This window comes from Lynx rufus, unplaced genomic scaffold (assembly GCF_022079265.1).
Source record: "Lynx rufus isolate CCGP_SWC_20201006 ecotype Redwood Valley unplaced genomic scaffold, mLynRuf1.p SCAF_11, whole genome shotgun sequence".
Lineage (NCBI taxonomy): Eukaryota > Metazoa > Chordata > Mammalia > Carnivora > Felidae > Lynx > Lynx rufus.
In genome coordinates, this window is record NW_025814825.1 from 43,853,612 (window position 1) to 43,873,293 (window position 19,682).

The 19,682-nt window shown below is 40.7% G+C and overlaps 1 protein-coding gene across 1 annotated transcript in view; it reads left to right on the forward strand.

Annotated features, from left to right (window-relative positions):
- Positions 1–19,682, forward strand: part of CFAP58 (cilia and flagella associated protein 58) — a 105,114-nt gene that overhangs the window by 37,987 nt on the left and 47,445 nt on the right. The window contains exons 12-15 of the mRNA XM_047072378.1: positions 9,469–9,609; positions 10,870–11,093; positions 13,788–13,899; positions 16,127–16,231. Coding sequence (XP_046928334.1) covers positions 9,469–9,609; positions 10,870–11,093; positions 13,788–13,899; positions 16,127–16,231 — 582 coding nt within the window. The remainder of the gene's footprint in view (positions 1–9,468; positions 9,610–10,869; positions 11,094–13,787; positions 13,900–16,126; positions 16,232–19,682) is intronic.

Genomic DNA, 19,682 nt, shown 5'->3' on the forward strand with positions numbered 1-19,682 from the left:
TAGCATTAGCCACTCCTCCAGAGCATCACCTCTGTCTTTATATATACTACTAAGACATATCCTTTTAAATCTACTAACTTCGAACATTATATGTCTACCAATATAACATAAAGACTTTCCCCAAGAATACAGACCAAATATTTATGCCCTTTCAAATCCATGAACCAAATATGTTTTAGTATACACATTCACTAAACCTAATGTATTTTCCTTTTCCTATCCAATCCAGTAGATTTCCCTTCTAATCCATTTGACCGAAGAATTAAAAAGGAACTGCTAAGAGTATGAAAGTATCACTTTCATTTGAAAATGTATACGCAGAATACTCATGGATGTCTATAAGCCACTTGCAGGAACTATCTATAGCAAATGAGAGACTGGGTGTCTTGGTTTCTGCACATATTTGTTTTCAAGGATAGTTTCTATATTGAAAATGTGTAGCTTTAATGCCAAATTTCCTTGATTCCAAGATGCCATAGATTGAACATACACTCTGAATTTCATAATGGGTTTTGTCAACTTAATGATGGGTCTTCATGTAAATAAGACTACTATATTAAATCAAGGCACGTTTGGTTTGAGAAAGATTAAAATAAACAAAACTGCCTTTACAAAAAGATATGATAATTGATATTTACCTAAGACTTGATCTTCCCACTCTAGATTATGATACAAAAGGAATAGGAGGAGGGACTTAAGATGGTGGAATAGTAAGGGGACCCTGAGCTTGCCTTGTCCCTCGAATACAGCTAGATCAACATGAAATCATTTTATTTTTTTTTTATTTATTTTTTTTTAATTTTTTTTTCAACGTTTATTTATTTTTGGGACAGAGAGAGACAGAGCATGAACGGGGGAGGGGCAGAGAGAGAGGGAGACACAGAATCGGAAACAGGCTCCAGGCTCTGAGCCATCAGCCCAGAGCCTGACGCGGGGCTCGAACTCACGGACCGCGAGATCGTGACCTGGCTGAAGTCGGACGCTTAACCGACTGCGCCACCCAGGCGCCCCAACATGAAATCATTTTAAACAACTAGGATATCAGTCTGAGGATTATGAAAACAATCTGCACAATTGGAGGGAGAGAATGTGACAGAAGCAAGGATTGGAGCTGTGAACTGGGGGAGAGGAAAGCAGTGGTGCTGCGTAGGGAAGGGAACCCTTTGGCAGGGAGTGGTCAGGAAGAGAGAGAAAGAGTGGTGGGGATTGAATTAGTGTAGGATTTGTGGGGGATTCTGTGATGCAGGGATCCCCTGGGTTGCACTGGGAGAGATTGCCCCCCACTTCCTACTGTACATTTTGAAGAGGGTTTTTTTTTTTTTTTTTTTTTTTTTTTTGCCTTTCCAAGGACAAAAGCCCACCAGGAGCTGTTGAGTGGCCAATTCAACTTCAGGGAACAGAGGTGCCCTCAGATGGATGATATCCTGGTCCCAGCTTTTTGCTCTGTGCCACAATAGACTCCAGCCACTGGGTGTGCACTGTGTGACTACTTTTCTGGGACAGAACAGTGAAGGGCTTGCTGTGAGTCTCTCCTCCAGAGGAGGGGAGTGGTCTGAGTTTTGCTGGGCCTTTTAAGATTTGGTGTTTCGAAACCCAGCCATTGGCCAGAAATAAAACACAGAACTGTGGCACTGGGAAGACAGGTTAAGGCTAGGGATCTGACGAAAGCCTGGGACATTTTTCTGTGAGTTCCTCCTGAACAGCAGAGGCTGTGGGTTCCCATCTCAGGGGAGGAGAGGACGGGATGATGCCATCTTCCACCCATCCCCCTGCATACCAGCAGTATCAGACTTCAGAGAGAAACACAGCACCATCTAGTAGAGGCCGAAATTGCTTCCACCAAGTCCCGCCCACCTACACCTTCCAGGCATATCTCCACTAGGGCAAGTTGGCCTGAACCAGAGTAGCAGGACCCTTGTCCAGATGACCAGCACAAATCCCTTCCACCTGCTTTGTCTACATTTTATAGTGTGCTGCAATGTTTCAGCTCTAAGGGGAAACTGGATCTAGCTTCATTTGGGTTTCTTTTTGTTTGTTTGTTCATTTTCTTTGCTTCTGTTTTTGTTTGTGTTGTTTTCTTTTTCTTTCTTGGGTACAGAAAGAGAAAATTTGTTGTTCTATTTTATTTTCTTTATTGTTAAAACTTTTTTGAATTTTTAATTTCTTTTTAAAAATATTTTTTTTGGGGCGCCTGGGTGGCTCAGTCGGTTGAGTGTCTGCTTCTCTGATGAACATGGATGCAAAAAGTTTCAACAAAATACTAGCAAATCAAATCCAACAATACATTAAAAGAATTATCCACTATGACCAAGTGGGATTTATTCCTGGATTGCAGGAGTGGTTCAATATCTGCAAATCAATAAATGTGATATACCACATTAATAAAAGAAAGGGTAAAAACCATATGATCATTTCTGTAGATGAAGAAAAAGCATTTGATAAAGTACAGCATCCTTTCTTGACAAAAACCTTCAAGAAAGTAGGGATAGAATGAACATACCTCAACGTCATAAAGGCCATATACTAAAAACGCACAGCTAATGTCATCCTCAGTGGGAAAAAAACTGAGAGTTTTCCCGTTAAGGTCAAGAACATGACAGGCATGTCCACTCTCACCACTATTGTTCAACATAGTACTGGAAGTCCTAGCCTCAGCAATCAGGCAACAAAAAGAAATAAAAGGCATCCAAATTGGCAAGGAAGATGTCAAACTTTCACTCTTTGCAGATGACATGATTCTCTGTGTAGAAAACCCAAAAGATTCCACCAAAAAAATCGCTTGAACATGAATGCAGCAAAGTTGCAGGATATAAAATTAATGTACAGAAATCTGTTGCATTTCTATATACCAATAATGAAGCAACATAAAGAGAAATCAAGGAATTGATCCCATTTACAATTGCACTAAAAACCATAAGATACCTAGGAATAAACCTAACTAAAGAGGTAAAATATCTGTACGCTGAAAACTATAGAATGCTAATGAAAGAAATTGAAGAAGACACAAAGAAATGGAAGAAGATTCCATGCTTTGGAAGACCAAACATTGTTAAAATGTCTATGCTACCCAAAGCAATCTACACATTCAAGGCAATCCCTATCAAAATGACACCAGCATTCTTCACAGAGGTAGAACAAACAATTCTAAAATGTTTATGGAACCAGAAAAGACCCTGAATACCCAAAATAATGTTGAAAAGAAAACCAAAGCTGGAGGCATCACAATTCCGGACTTCAAGCTGTTATTACAAAGCTGTAGTCATCAAGATGGTATGGTACTGGCACAAAAAGACACATAGATCAGTGGAACAGGATAGAGAACCCAGGAATGGACCCACAGATGTATGGCCAACTAATCTTCAACAAAGCATGAAAGAATATCCAATGGAAAAAAGTCTCTCAGCAAACAGTGTTGGGAAAACTGGACAGCGACTTGCAGAAGAATGAACCTGGACCACTTCTTTATACCATACATAAAAATAAATTCAAAATGGATGGAAGATGGAAGATGTAAGACAGGAAACCATTAAAATCCTAGAGGAGAAAACGGCAACCTCTTTGACCTCGACTGCAGCAACTTCTTACTAGACATGTCTCTGGAGACAAGAAAAGCACATATGAACTACTGGAACCTAGTCAAGATAAAAATCTTCTGCACAGCAAAGGAAACAATCAACAAAACTAAAAGGCAACCGACGGAATGGGAGAAGATATTTGCAAATGACATATCAGATAAAGGGTTAGTATCCAAAATCTATAAGGAACTTATCAAACCCAACACCCAAAAAACCAGAATAATCCGGTGAAGAAATGGGCAGAGGACATGAATAGACACTTTTCCAAAGAAGACATCCAGATGGCTAAGAGACACATGAAAAGATGCTCAACATCACTCATCATCAGGGAAATACAAACCAAAACCACAATGAAATACCACCTCACATCTGACAGAACGGCTAACATTAACAACTCAGGAAGCAACAGATGTTGATGAGGATGTGAAGAAAGGGGAACCCTTTTGCACTGTTGGTGGGAATGCAAACTGGTGCAGCCGCTCTGGAAAACAGTATGGAGGTTCCTCAAAAAGTTAAAAATAGAACTACTCATGACCCAGCAATTGCACTACTAGGTATTTATCCAAAAGATACAAAAATGCTGATTCCAAGGGGCACATGCACCCCAATGTTTATTGCACTATCAGCAATAGCCAAATTATGGAAAGAGCCCAGATGTCCATCAACTAATGAATGGATAAGAAGATGTGAGATACATATACAATGGAAATTACTCGGCGGTCAAATAGAATGAAATCCTACCACTTGCAACAACATGGATGAAAGTAGAGTGTATTATGCTAAGTGAAATAAGTCAGTCAGGGAAAGACAAATATCATATGATTTCACTCATATGTGGAATTTAAGGAACAAAACATAGGGGCAGGGGAGGAAAAATAAAATAAGATAAAAATAGAGAGACAAACCATGAGGGACTCTTAACTATAGAGTAAACACTGACGGTTGATGGAGGGGTGAGTTGAATCAGGGTGATGGGCGTTAAAAAGGGCACTTGCTGGGCTGAGAACTGGATGTTATAGATAAATGATCAATCACTAAATTCTACTCCTGAAACCAATACTATACTATAAGTTAACTAACTTGAATCCAAATAAAAAATAAATTAATTTAAAAAATTATAACAAATCTGCATTTAAATGCATTTCCATATAAAGAAATATAAATATATATTTTTAAATTGGAAAATATCCTTCATCTTTGCTCCTGTTCTCCTTGTTCGAAGGAATAGTTTTGTAGATGGTAGCTGGTTTCACCCTGGAGCCTGTAGTGGGACGGGTTTATTAATCATTGAATGAATCGGAAGAATCTTTTTATAAACAGTGCTTCACCCATCGGCCTCATGGACCCATGTTAGCAAGGCTTCAGTGTAGCTCTATTTGGTACATCATGACATTGATCCTCATCTCTTACTAGTTAGTATTCCCAACTAGTGCTCTTTTCAAAAGATTATGACCCTATGAGTGGGGTCCAAGGTGGAGCTAAACTGCCTTCTATAAAATTCTGCTTTAGATAAAGCAATGTCCTATGCAAAAGATCAATTGTTACTAATTCCCTAGAGTTTGACTTGGTTATTATTTGTTTCAATTATGCCCTCCATCATCATACATGTACAGCTCCAAAGAAGCGTCATAATAAAATGAAGGGCAATAGAGCTGGTATTTGGTCCTGTACCAGCACAGCTGGCAGCTGGCGAACATGAAAGATGATTAAAGGGCTTCTACCCTAGAGAGTCTGCTCTAAACGGGGAATACCAAGTCTGGATAGCTTTGGACCATTGATTATAGAAAGGTGATTGGTTGCTTTGGACTTCCTATGAAACCAGGGTGACTTTTTTTCCCTGGCATTTGCCATTGAGGCAAGAATGAGGAACAGAAAAAGGATGTCTGCTTAATCTATTTGAGGTTATCCAATGGTGCCTCGGCTGGATAATTTTGGCCTATCATTAGGCCTGCTTGACATTCTTTAGAAAAATACGACAGCTCAAATGTGGAGTTTCAACCTCTTGCCTTTTTAGCCTCATATTTGAATCACGTTTCACACAGGTCTCTGGATTTCATGCATCTGAAGTTCGCAAACCAAAACCGTGGAGGGAAGGGCAGATTTTCTAGTACCTTTGCTCCAAGAGACATTTAGCCTCTTATTGTTGGGCTCTACAAAGCTTCGTGGGCCCTAATTTCTCCTGGAAGGGCAAGCCCCAGCCTGTGTTTTAGACCGTGATACGCCTTTTGACAGGACAACCCAATTTACTACTTCTCCAAGATGACAAAGAGTTGTCCATAATGGATCACCCTTGTCCCCGTTCATCCCCCCTCAAAAGAAACATCTTGCTCCTTCCGTATTTCTTTTCCTTTTTCAGTTGCTCCCAGGCCTTAGTGACTTTTCAGGATTCTAGACATTGTCAGCACATTATGGTTATGACAGAATGTCAATAGTCCTCTGAGACGTTGCTGCATGTGCGTTCATCTGCCCATTCTGTCCCCGTCTTGTTTCATCAGTGCTGACGGAGCCCTCTCATTTGGAATGTCCTAACAAGCCCCTGATTCTGCCTCGTCACCTTCAAATCATCCCACATCAGTCTGACAGCACTTTGATTCCTGGTGAATAATTCAGCAGCAGATTCTCTATGTCCAGAGCCCAGCATCACATTAGCAACTGGCTTCAGGGCACCTTATCCTTTTACTTAGTGGACTTTCTAGGGTGACCTGGATGGGAGCTGCCACATAGACAGAGAGGGGGAGGGAAAGAAAGCCTAATTATTCTCACGACTAGAAAACTTTAGGTGGTCCTATTAGTCTTAGATGTAAACAGATGATTTCTGTGAAACCCAGTGAATGTTGGGATCATGTACGAATGGGTGAAACACCTGTGAGTATGGTTCTTGAGATATGATTTATACCTGCAGCCAAATTGGATGATATCTATTCCATAAACACCTATCACAAAACCGTATGATTGTGGAGGCAGTGACTAAAGGGTGTGTCCCGTCATTGCATTACAATTACAACTTCATACCACTGGTAACACTTTCAGAGACGTGGATACCTCAGGTCCCACCTAGAACATTGCTTGATGGGCTTTTGGGAGCCCAGCAATTGTTACCATCTTTCCTGGGTGAGACAGCTCAGATTTATAGCTGCTAAATGCATTAGGCTCAAGGTGTTTTGTTGATGTTAACATTTGCTGCCATAGTCTAATGCCACATCTTGTTTACAGCCCATAAATTTATGACATAAGGAGACCACTCAGAATTTTGATATATTATGGGAAAAAAAACACACAGCAATGCCAAACGCGTGAACGGTTTTACATTTCAGACAGATACTTTTACACACCGTTGATTGCATTTTAATATAACAGGGGTTTCATTTTGTTCTGCTGATGGATTCTGATCAGCTCTTGGCACTTAGGAACAGGGAAGTGAATGTTGCACATCTGGGAAAATAAAAGTTTTATTAAAGAAAACATGAGCCAAACAGGTATTTATGGCTGCCTTCACTGTCACCTTAACTGATTAAAGAAAGAGAGAGGCTGGTTCTTTGCTTTCTTTCCCAACAGGATTGCCAAAGTGGTAAGTATTAGACCAGATCCTTTCTCAATAAGTATTTGCTTTTGCTTATCCCTGTACCAAAAACATGTTCGTGAATGAACAAACAAAATGTCATAAAAGAAACCTTTGGTTTCACAGTAGCCGGATGCCTTTAGTTTGTGACATTACACGTCTATTACTAGGTGTGCAGTATCTTCTACCGTTTGGATAAGCTTGAGGTATGGAGTTAATGACTCTTAGCCTCCGTGAGTCCAACCTAACTAGAGTTGGGTTGGGTCACAGGCATTTGCAAATATGGGGCTTTCTGTCATCCCAGTGAACTTTCTGGATGGGTGGAGGTGGTGGTGGTGGTGGTGGTGGGGCTCCCAATACTTCCTTGAAGGAAAAATTTATTACTTTCTCACTGTCATTTGCCAGCCAGCAAACCATTGAAAAGTTGGAGCCTTACTATCATCTTGTCATCCCCCTTGTGTTTCCAGGCATGGGTAATAACAGAGCTCTATTCTTATTTGTTACTTTTTGTGCTGAGCCCGTCTGTGATAAAAACCTGTCCTTCCCATGTGGAAGTGGAACCTCTCAAAGACACACTTTTGTTTCCTTTAATATGAATCCCTCTATGGCTCCCCATTGTAGACTCTGTCCAGTGTGTGGCACACAAAACCTTTCCCAGTCTGGTTCAGCTTTACCTCCTGCTGTTCCCTACCTAACACTAATCCAGCCACACTGGATGTTGGCTGTGTGGTGAACACACCAGGTACTTTACAATTTGCATGCTTGGCTGTTTAATGCCTTCCCCCAACACAAGTCTCTGCATTTAGGAACTTACCTGTCAGTTGCCAAGGCTCCAACTGGTTTTTCCCTCTAACCCCTGGGCAGGCAGGAATTAGGAACTCCCATGTCCTTTTTCTCTCAGTAGATAGCATTTGCACATTGTGGTGTGGTTTTATTTGTCATTTCTAACAGATGATGAATCTTTCAAGTTTTATTCTTGTATTTCACTTACAACAATTGGGTGGTGATAGCAGTGGGGGTACAGGGTTTGGAATCAGAAGATCTGGGTTGGAATCCAAACTCTGCTACCTACTAGCTGTGTGACCGTGTGCAAGTTAATTTGCTTTTCTTTGTCTCTTACAGATCAATTTGTTTTTTTTTTAATGTTTATTTATTTTTGAGACAGAGAGAGACAGAGCATGAACGGGGGAGGGGCAGAGAGAGAGGGAGACACAGAATCGGAAGCAGGCTCCAGGCTCTGAGCCGTCAGCCCAGAGCCTGACATGGGGCTCGAACTCACGGACCGCGAGATCATGACCTGAGCTGAAGTCTGACGCTTAACCAACTGAGCCACTCAGACGCCCTTTTTTATTTTTATTTTTTAACGTTTATTTATTTTTAAGACAGAGAGTCTTACGGATCACATTTGTAAACTGGGGATAAGAGTAGCTATGCAAGATGCCTGGCATCAAAATGCCTGAGATATTGTAGGTCACAAACATACTTGTGGAAGTGGAGTGAATGTGTCCTTTGATGAGAGGTATTTTCTTTCTGAAACTGACTAGTCCACGGCACCCTGTCTCCATCACTCTTACGATTTTCCATGTGATCTCAAGAGCCTCAAGATCTGAGCTCTCCCCGGAAGTCTCCCTGACAACCATAGTCCTCTAACCTCCTATAACATCCATTCACTGTCTGTGTGCTAATAAAGATACTGAAAAATCTCTGCCTGGACTTGTTAATGTTCATATAATACTTGTACATCTTATCTTCTCATCTAGATTGGAAGCATCTTAGGGATAGGATCTATGTATCTTTTTGCACCATGACATCTCTTCTGTTCCATCAAGACATTTTATAAGACAGACACTTGGTTGTTATCTTTGTTAATTTAATTTTTGCTTGCAGTAGGCTTTATCTTTACAGTTGATATGCCCGTGGTGTTCGGACCATTACAGGAGCTGATGCATGCAAAGACCCTCCCTCACCCCTCCGTACCCCTACATCCTCCTCTGCACCATTCTTTGTGAATTCTCACCTTGTTTAGCTGGTGAGAGAAGTGCTGCTGAATACCAATGAAGCCTCTGCTACACATATATAGAAAAATGATGGAAATCCCTCAAGGGCACAACTCATAGAATAAACATGACCACTGTAATGTTCACTGCTGTTTCTTTACAGGCCTGTGTGTGTGTGTGTGTAGCTTGTTTTGCTTGTGAGAGTGATCAGGCCATATTAAGCGAAACATCAGAGGAAAGTACAAGAAGAACAACTCTACATCTGATCCTGGGCCCTGCAGTCCAGGCTGGTATTGCCACAGAGTGAACTTTGTCTGTACCTTTCGCTCTTTGTCAGGCCGAGCTGCAGAAGCTCAGACAACAAGCTCTGGAGACCAAGCACTTCATTGAAAAGCAGGAAGTGGAGGAGAGAAAGCTCCTGCGGATCATCGCTGAGGCCGATGGGGAGAGGCTGAGACAGAAGAAGGAATTAGACCAGGTAGGAACATCTCCTCACCAGACCTCATCAGCAAGCACAACTGTGTGATTCAGCTTTTCATGAATCCTCATTCTTTATGCTCTTACATTCTATTTATTGGAAGAACAGCAGCAGCAGAAGATCCGTCTTCTGTTGATTAATTATGAAATATTTGTTCATTATTCAAGTCATTTTTATGAGCATTTACTGTCCTCCAGGCACTGGGGATACACTGACCAACAAGAAAATAAGGTCCTTATTCTCAGGGAGTTTACATTCTAGTATAATATAAATGCTCACATATAATTGTAATTAAAAATGGCATAATTCCAGGGCTAGAAACTCAAATGCATAATTAGGGGGTTAGAAACTTACATACTGTCAGGGGCACCTGGGTGGCTTAGTCAGTTAACCATCTGACTCTTGATTTTGACTTGGTCATGATCTCACAGTTTGTGAGATAGGGCCCTGGGTTGGGCTTTGCACTGACAACTCAGAGAAGTCTGCTTGGGATTCTCTCTCTGCCTCTCTGTCTCTGCCCCTCCCCAACTCGTTCTTTCTCTCTCTCAAAATAAATAGTAAAAAAAAAAAAAAAAGAAAGAAACTTAAATAAGCTTTCAGAGATTTGGGAGAGTGAAAAAAAGAGAAGTTGACCGGTGTAAGACAGTAAGGAGTGGTGGAAACTGGTAAGAGCTAGCCCATCATTAAGTCATTCAAATTTTAACATTTATAGGGGCGCCTGGGTGGCTCAGTCAGTTAAGCATCTGACTCTTGATTTTGGCTCAGGTATTGATCTCATGGTTTGTGAGTTTGAGCCCTGAGTTGGGCTCTTCACTGACAATGCAGAACCTGTTTGGGATTCTCTTTATCCCTCTCTTTCTGCCCCTCCCCCATTCATATGTGCACATGTGCGTTCTCTCTCTCTCTCTCTCTCTCTCTCTCTCTCTGTCAAAATAAACAAATACATTTAAAAATTTAATATTTATAAAATAATGGGTTGGGAAAAAACCAAACTGATGGACCAAGAATTATTGGATGATGATGATGATGATGATGATGATGATTGATGATTTGTTGTACCCTTTCTCTTTCCAAAGGGACTGCAAATGCATGGAAGGAGCCCAGTGTTGACTGTCTAGCAGGGTCTTTCCAGTGCCCTGCCCACTGGGTACCTAGCATACAGGGGCATTTGAGACATCTTTGACAGAATGAAAGAGGCTGCCATAATGTAAAGTGAGACTTTTTGTTCCCTGACAGCCATGCCTCTCCTGATTTTTCTAGGTCATCAGCGAGAGAGATATTCTCGGGTCTCAGCTTGTCCGGCGCAATGACGAGTTGGCTTTGCTCTATGAGAAGATCAAGATCCAACAGTCCGTGCTGAATAAAGGCGAGAGCCAGTACAACCAGAAGGTGGAGGACATGAGAATTCTCAAACTTGAGATTAAAAAACTTCGCCGGGAAAAGGGGATTCTTGCCAGGAGTGTGGCAAATGTTGATGAACTCAGGTAATAGAAGACCTTTCAGAGCTGAGGTCACAGTAGCCTGAGGGGAGCTCCTGAAATGACCTTATGTTCATGCTTGTGTGTCATGGAAAGTCTTTCTCAAGTTGTACAAAATAATTTTTTATATGATGAAATTATTAACGAATAATGAGAACAACTTTTCCGTAATTCAGAATCTATGTTGTGCCCATTCTATGTCACAAAAGAATGGACTCATTTCCTCTCAGGGAAATATAAGTGAGGGCAAAAAGATTTTTTTAGAAATGTATTCTGGATTAAAAAAAAAGAAATTTGAAAACAGACCACAGACAAACTAGTTACAATGCAGAAAATAATTTCCCCCAATGAGCTGTTTAGACTTCATTTAAGAAGGCAGTGTGCAAGCAATGGATCAGCAACATTTACATTCGGTCCTGGGAACATTTGCACATCTTTTTTCTTGGAATTATATACAGAATGAAAAGAAGAGAAAAATTTAATTTTATCACGATTTGAAAAACTCTGTTTCCTTAGAAGGCAGCCAAATTTTATGTCTCACTCTTGATTTATCTTCCGCAGCTTTTACTTTAGCTTAGTGTGCCTTCTTCTTGCCTTAAATCTTACATTATACAAGATCTACTTCCCCTTTGGGAAAACATCACCATGTTTTATATAGGCAATTGCAGGAAACCAAATAAGAGGACTGGTGTTGTTTCAGTAGCTATCCTTATTCCCCCCAGACTTGTAGATGAACAGTATCCTTGACCACCTTGGGACAAGGACACGGTTTGCATCTGCTTCTTAAATGAATTAAGTTAGAAGATAGTTTTGATATTTAGATGCAGTGAATATATTCAGGAATAGCAAGAGAAGTTGCCACTATCCAGGATGGATCAATACTTTTTATTTTTTTTTTTAGAGTTGCTCGTATTTCAGGTGATGAAAGTAGTACAAATTCATTGTAGAAAATGTGGGAAATGAAGAAAAAATATAAAGAAGGGATTAGAAAATCACTCATAAGTTTACTAACCAGAGATACCAACCATTGACATTTCGAAGACAAATGGATTCATTCTAAGTAGCTATTGAATGATCTCAAAGATCATCACTAAACTTGCCAGCCATGAGTTATTTTTGTTATATACACAAAGGACCAAATTCTACCCATTCCTTGTCAGTATGACTGTTTTGTTGGTAATAGATTTTATTTTTCTCTTCAATGGGAGGACAACTTAGGAAAGATATTGGAGGCAAGCAGGCATGAATTCCAATCTCAGACTTGCCACCCACAAGCTGTGTGACCTTGGGCAAATCATTACACTTCTCTGAGCGTTAGGCTTGTAGTTAAAATTAAACACGGAAACAAACACAATGTGCCTAGCACAGGGTCTAGTACAAAATAAGCTGTCAGTGACAGTAGCTAATACTCCTGCCCTCCTGTCTGACGGCGCTCTAGATAATCGAAGTGTTAAAAATATGCTTTTAATTCTAAGCAGCTTGTTCTGAGCTCCCTGTTGAGTGAACATCGTGCAGTTAATTCTAATGGTTTGTCTTGCTAATGAGGGGAAGTTGTATTATTGGTTTAAATGAAGCAATTAAGTAAAAGAGATGGCTTGGTATTAGTAATCTGCACACCCACAGCAGACGAGGACAGATAATAATATCCTTGTTGCCCGTATCAGTGTGAGTGTTTGCTTCTTCTCCGCCCCCCAGCAAAGCGTCTTGTTCAATAGGGTGGCAGCCAGCTCACAGGGTACTGCGAATGGCTATCGCACAGTACCTATTAGCTGGAGATTTCCGCGGTTTGGAGAAGTAGGTTTGAGCCAGAGCTAGCTCTTCAGGACCGTTGCAGCCATCTGTGTAGTTGTGGAACATGAAATAAAATATCACTCCCAACTCGGTGTTTCTCAATCCTGGCTGTACCTTAGAATTACCAGGAGGACTTTAAAGCCTATGAAACCTGGGGCGCCTGGGTGGCTCAGTCGGTTAAGCGTCTGACTGGCTCAGGCCATGACCTCATGGTTCGTAGGTTCGAGCCCCGCGTCGGACTCTGTGTTGCCAGCTTGGAGCCTGCTTTGGATTCTGTGTCTCCCTCTCTATGCCCCTCCCCTGCTTGCACTCTGTCTCTGTCTCTCAAAAATAAATAAACACTTAAAAAAAACACAACAACAACTATGAAACCCAAGTAACATGCTAGATGAATTAAGGCAGAATTCCTGTGGGATTTGGTCTAGGCAAAGGTAGGTTGTAAGGCTCCCCCAGGTGATTCCAGGGTGCAGGTGGGTACAATGCACCGCCCTGATTGGTGTCAGGTTAACACCGGAGCCTCAGTGTCTTGCAGTCAGGTGCTGTATTTTGAAGCAGAACATAAAAGATATATTGTTCTTTATATGGAGATATTTAGAAGCATTGAAAGGTATATTAAAATTCTCATAATTTACTTCCTCCCTGTTCTTTCCATACACTTCCAAATTCCTTGGGTATTCAGAATCATGATTCTGAAGCTCTGGTCCTTTCATTAAAGAGAAAGCTGGAGTCTGCTCTCTGTAGGGATTGGTAACATCTGTGTCTGGCTCAGATTGGGGGCTGGTCTTAGTTCACAGAAGTCTCCCTCATTCCAACTTTTTATGTAAGATGTAGTGTGTAGATAGCCACATAAAGACATGATTTTCAAATGGGAGGAGAATTTCTCTGCAAAAGAAAGTTCATCTTTTTTAGGCAGGAGTTTTTTCACATGCAAAGAGAATTCTTGAAGGAGAGGACGCGATGCCGAGCCCTGGAGGAGGAACTGGAGAACCCCATGAACGTGCACAGATGGAGGAAGCTTCAGGTAACACCTGGCAAAGCTTTCCTCTCTTCCCCGAATCTCTTCTTCTGCCCTGCACGGTGTCCTAGCTAAAGCACAGTAAGAAGCTTGGTTTTATTTAATCCTATGCAAATTGTTACCTAACATGTAAGGCTGGATCGAATGTCAGTTGGGTTGTTCCAAACCCAGATAGTTTACTTGGGTTTTGTTTAAAAAGTCTTGGACAAGGGGGTCTGTGTGGCTCAGTCAGTTGAACACTCAGCTCTTTATCCTGGGGGTCATGGAATCTAGTGTTGTGTTAGCCTCCGCACTGAACATGGAGTCTGCTTAAGATTCTCTCTCTCCCCTTCTCCCTCTTTCCCCGACCCTATCTCAAAAAAAAAAAAAAAAAAAAAGTCTTGGACAAAATCCCTTCTGTTTAAAGAAAACGCAGGGAAAGATGTGAACTTGCCTCACCAATTGACATTTTTCTTGTTAAAGTAGTTTTGGTCAACCAGTTATCCTGAGGCTGCCTGTCTTGGATTGGTAATTGCCTTTAGCTATATTGGCCACAAGCGTCTATGCTGTCTTTCAGTTGGTCTTTGCATTCTTTGATTTCCTGCAGGAAATAAGGCCCTTTTTTTTTTTTTCTGAAGGACTAGCATTGTGTTAGCCAAACCCTTTCTCTTAGGATCTGGGGACATAGCCGAAGTCTCACTGTCAGGTGACGGATAACAAACCTCATATTTTATTTTATGATTTCCTGATAGATGTTCCCACCAGCCCTGCAGATAACAGTTAAAGACAAGCTCTGCTTTATTCAAGGAAAAGACGGCCATCTCTGATGGTTGTACCCAGCCACGTGGGTGCCAGGAGGGGCTTGGGCTACACGAACAATTAGGGTTTGGGAAGGATACAAGTACACAATGTGAGAAAGAGCAATCAGCCAAGTCAGTTTTTGGTTTTCATTTCTATTTTTTTTTCCTTTTAATGAAGAAACCATTAAAGATAATGCATTATAAATTGTTAGGTAAACATGAGGCCTGAATTTTAACAACATCTAGTCTTGCCAGATGAATGTGTGCCAAATCTAGTCCCAGTTTGTGGATATCAGTTGGCACTACTTAGTATTTCTTAAGCAAAGTCAAAGTCAGTGAAATGTTTTCTCCCCACCTCTTCTCGACCCTCATTTATTCCTCTTTAAATGCCAAGAGTGGTGTCATTTACTAAACTAACAATAATATGGATGTGTCTGGGGAAGTAGAGCTAAAGACTTAAAATTCATTTACTGTCACATTAGTTTATTCCATGTGTTTTCAAGCAGATCTTTAAAGTTTCCAATTCCATGTCAATTTCTATTTAAAAATTAGAAAATATTGGGGAGGCAGATGAAAATATTTAGCTGCTAGATTAATTCAAAATGTCAGTACAGTTGAAAGCAGAGCTTTGGCTCAAAGTCGAGAGGACAGATTATCAATTTATAATTGTAGAGTTTGTTCGAATTTGTACAATTCAAAGGTGCATCAAACCTTTACGGATTGATAACCCCATTTGAGAGCTAAATGCCCTGGTCATGTTTTGCTGCCAATGATTAGCAGAAGTCTACGTCCTAGAAACCTTCCCCATCTTAGGCTATAATGAATCTTCTTGTTGGCAATTACCAAAGGAGAATCCTGAGTTTGAATACATTAGGGAACCCTGTCTCATTCATTTGGAAACAGAGGGCATAGGAAGAAAAGCCTCAGAACATAGTAACGAAGAACCACAGGCTTTAGAGCCAGGCATGTCTGGGCTTGAATCCAGCTCTGACCTTCACCGGTATGGGTAAATGACTTAATCCTCTGAGCCTCAGTTCCCTTATCTGTAAAAGGGGAAGACTAATATTGTCTCTTAGGACTGTCATGTGCCTAAAATTTGATACTGTACAAAAAGCACTTAGCATGGTGTCTGGATGGTGGCAAAGAATCAGGTAAAATGCACGGTAGCTATCATTATTGTTATTATTAGTATTATCCCACTGGTGGAATAAACATATTTGCTGTCCACTTATTGGCTAGCTAGAGCCAGTAGATAAGACATTAGCCAAGCTTCAATCTTTTTTGATGGCCGTTGCCATCTGTTATGCTTTCTTAGTTTTTTGGTTCTAATTCTCTCTGAGTTGGGTCTGCAGGTTTGCAATAAATTTTAACAAAACAATAATTACTTTACACAGGGACCTCAGTGCTTTGAACTAATGATAGCTCAGCTGCTTTATTTTGTTCCCTTTGAACAGGCCAGTGACCCCAGTACCTATGAGCTGATACAGAAAATTCATACCCTGCAGAAGCGTCTCATCAGCAAGACAGAGGAGGTGGTTGAAAAAGAGCTGCTCCTGCAGGTAGTACTTTCGTTTTCTGTACTCACTGAGCAAGCATGTTTTTTGGGCATCACCATCTCCAGGACTGTTTTTCGAATTAGCTAGCTGGCAGCATTGCATGCCCCATTTTTAACTGTAGATGGCAACAGTGACTCACACACAGAGAACAAACAACATGATTAATTGCTCTTTTATGCTGCCATCACTGATATTTCAAGAATTCTGGAAAATTAAGTTGGGTAATGTGAGCTTTTATCCCTCACTTCTCTACAGTTTTATTTGTCAGATTCTTTTAAATACTTTTCTTTATATCTTCATATAATGGAAAATGCTATGATTTTGATTTTGAAAATAAGCTTTCACATAGAGCGCGGATGATCTGTCCTCTTGAAGATTTGTGAGATGCACTGGAAGGAAAGACTTCTTTTTGTGAATTGTATGCAATCAGTTATTCTGGAGCAATCAGGAATGGTAGCATCCTTTCAGGCCTGTGTCTTTGAGAGAATAAGCCGTCACCACCATTATCACCACCATGCCAAATACCGTGCGGGTGGCTTTCCCTACTGGTCTTGGTTCCTTTTCACAGTTTGGGGGCGTGGGAGTGGGTCTTATCACCCCCAATCAGCAGATGAGGAAGCTGGGCTCCCAGAATTCAGTGTGGACAAGAATGTTAGCTCCGGTGTTTGGTGGACTGAGTTGAATCCTGTCTTTGCCAATTTGCAGCTGCATGAGGGTAACCTCTCTGCACCTGGGATTCTTAACCTGTATTATGGGACAATAACAGAACCTGTGGAAAGGGACATTGTGAAGACGGAAAGAGCTTAGTATTCTGCTTGGCACATAATGTCTAATGGACATTGGCAATTATTCTTATTATTTCTAATTCCAAAGCCTGTAATCTTAACTGCTGGGTTACCATTAGTAAGAGCAGGAACTTCTGTACGTGAGCAAGGGGTGTGTGCCCCTTCTCTTTTACACTTTACCTTAAAAAAGACATTTTCCCTGAAGTTGGGTATATGGTAAGTAGCTTTCCAGAACATAGCTATGCTGAGTGGCCCATGGGAGACAGTCCTCTTTCTTATAGATGAGACTTTGGAGTCAGAAAGATCTGGTCTTGAATCAGCTCCAGTGCTTTGTATCACATGACTCAGGAGACTTACATAAATTCTCCAAACCTCAGTTTCTCCATCTGTTAAATGGGGACAATAATACTGAATTTCATTATGGGAGGAAGATACTCTCATTAGAGTATACAACTTAGAAATCCTGTTGTGAGGGTAACCACTTAGTGCATGGGCACTGGGGTCTGGCAGGCAGTCCGGGCTCTAAGCTGTGACTCCACAAATGAAGCCACAGTCCCGTCCCAAGGCCACACAACTGGGAAGTGGCAAAGTGGGAACTCAAACTAGACAGTCACCTCCAGAGCCCACACTTTCTACCACTGCATTACTTTGCCTCTCTTATTACTGCCTTGTTGGCTTTAAAAAGAAGATTTTGTGTTTGCCAAACCTCTGTGTTGTAAGCTTGTTTTGTATTTCATTGACTGCTCTGATTTTATTATTTCTTTCCTTCTATGGGCTTTGGATTTATTCTGTTCTTTTTCTACCTTCTGAAGACTGATGCTCAGCTCACTAATGTTAAATCTACTTTTCTATTAGAAGCATTTACAGCTATAATACGTCTTCTAAATGATTTCTTGAGTTCCTCCCCACAGGTTTTGAGATACGGAATTTTCATTTTCATTTAGTTCTAAATATTTTCTGTTTTCAGAATTATTTCAGAATTATTTCTCCTTCGAGAGTAGTCTTAAAAAGTAGACACTATTCCTCCTGTGGTAATGAAAAGTACAACTTTAAATTTCCAGATATACATACAGTTAAGCTATCTTTTAGTTACTGATTTCTCACTTTTTTTTGCATTGTGGTCTGTATTCTACTGATTCTTTGGAATTTGTTGAAACTTGCTTTTGTGACCAGCTAAGGTGGTCAGTTTTTGTAACTGAAGCCTGTGTGCTTGAAAGGGTGATGTACTCTCTAAAGGTTCAAGATTCAGGAGTCTCTATGATGTTTATCAGATCAGCCTTCTTTTTATTTTTTTTATTTTTTAAATGTTTATTTCTTTTTGAGAGAGAGAGACAGAGCACGAGCAGGGGAAGAGCAGAGAGAGAGGGAGACACAGAATCCCAAACAGGCTCCAGGCTCCGAGCTGTCAGCAGAGAGCCTGACACGGGGCTCGAACTCACAAACCATGAGATCATGACCTGAGCTGAAGCTGGATGCTCAACCAACTGAGCCACCCAGGCTCCCCAGATCAGCCTTCTTAATTGCATTGTCCAGATCTGTATCTTTCCTAATTTTTTTTGTCTGCATAATCAATGAAAGAAAGTTTAGAGATTTGTCTATTTCTCACTTTTTTTCTTTGCTTTAAGTATATTTTACATTATGTTCATAAGTTGAGTAAAAGGTTGCAATTGTTATTGCTCCCTGGTGAATTGTTCCTTTAATATTGTGCAAGAACCTTCCTCAATCCTTAATACTTTTACTTAAAGAATTGTCTGATATTAATTTAGCTCTACCTGGGGTGTTTGTGCATACGGTCTCTATACTTTTAAACTTTTGGTGTCTTTATATTTTAGGTGAGTCTCTTGTAATTAAAAAACATTTTTTTAAATGTTTATGTGTTTTTGAGAGAGAGAGCGCAAGAGAGCGAGTGGGAGCGGAGGAGGGGCAGAGAGAGAGGGAGACAAAGAATCTGAAGCAGGCTCCAGGTTCTGAACTGTCAGCACAGAGCCCGATGTGAGGCTTGAACCCATGAACTGTGAAATCATGACCTAAGCTGAAGTCCTGCGCTTAATTGACTGAGCTACCCAGGGGCCCCTCTTGTAATTAAAAAAATTCAATCTGATCTACAGTAAAACCTTGGAGCATAATTAGTTCTGGAAACATGCTTATAACCCAAAGCACTCGTATATCAAAGCAAATTTCCCCATAAGAAATAATGGAAACACAGATGATTCATTCTACAACCCAAAAATATTCATATAAAAATGATTACAATACTGTAATATAATATAAAATAATAATGAAAATACATAATATAAAGAAAAATAAACAAATTAACCCGCACTTAACCTTGAAAGCCTTCGTGGCTGGTGTGAGGGAAACAAGAGAGAGGAGGGTTATTGTGTAGGACAACTTTCACTATCACTAACGGAATCACTGTTGGCTCAATGGAATCTTTTTCTGCATGGGGGCCATCGTATACACACTTACACGAATGTCAACAATAGTACAGTATTAATAAACCCTTGTCATATACTGTATTTAACGTAACTGGCAATAAGGCAGCAGAGGAAAGGGGCACTATGTGCTGGAAGCCTGACCTAGAATGAAGAAAGCATTCCTAAGCTTACTCTTGGATGGACAAGCAAAGGACTGTCCATAGGTGCTTTGAAGTGGCAAAAAATACACTA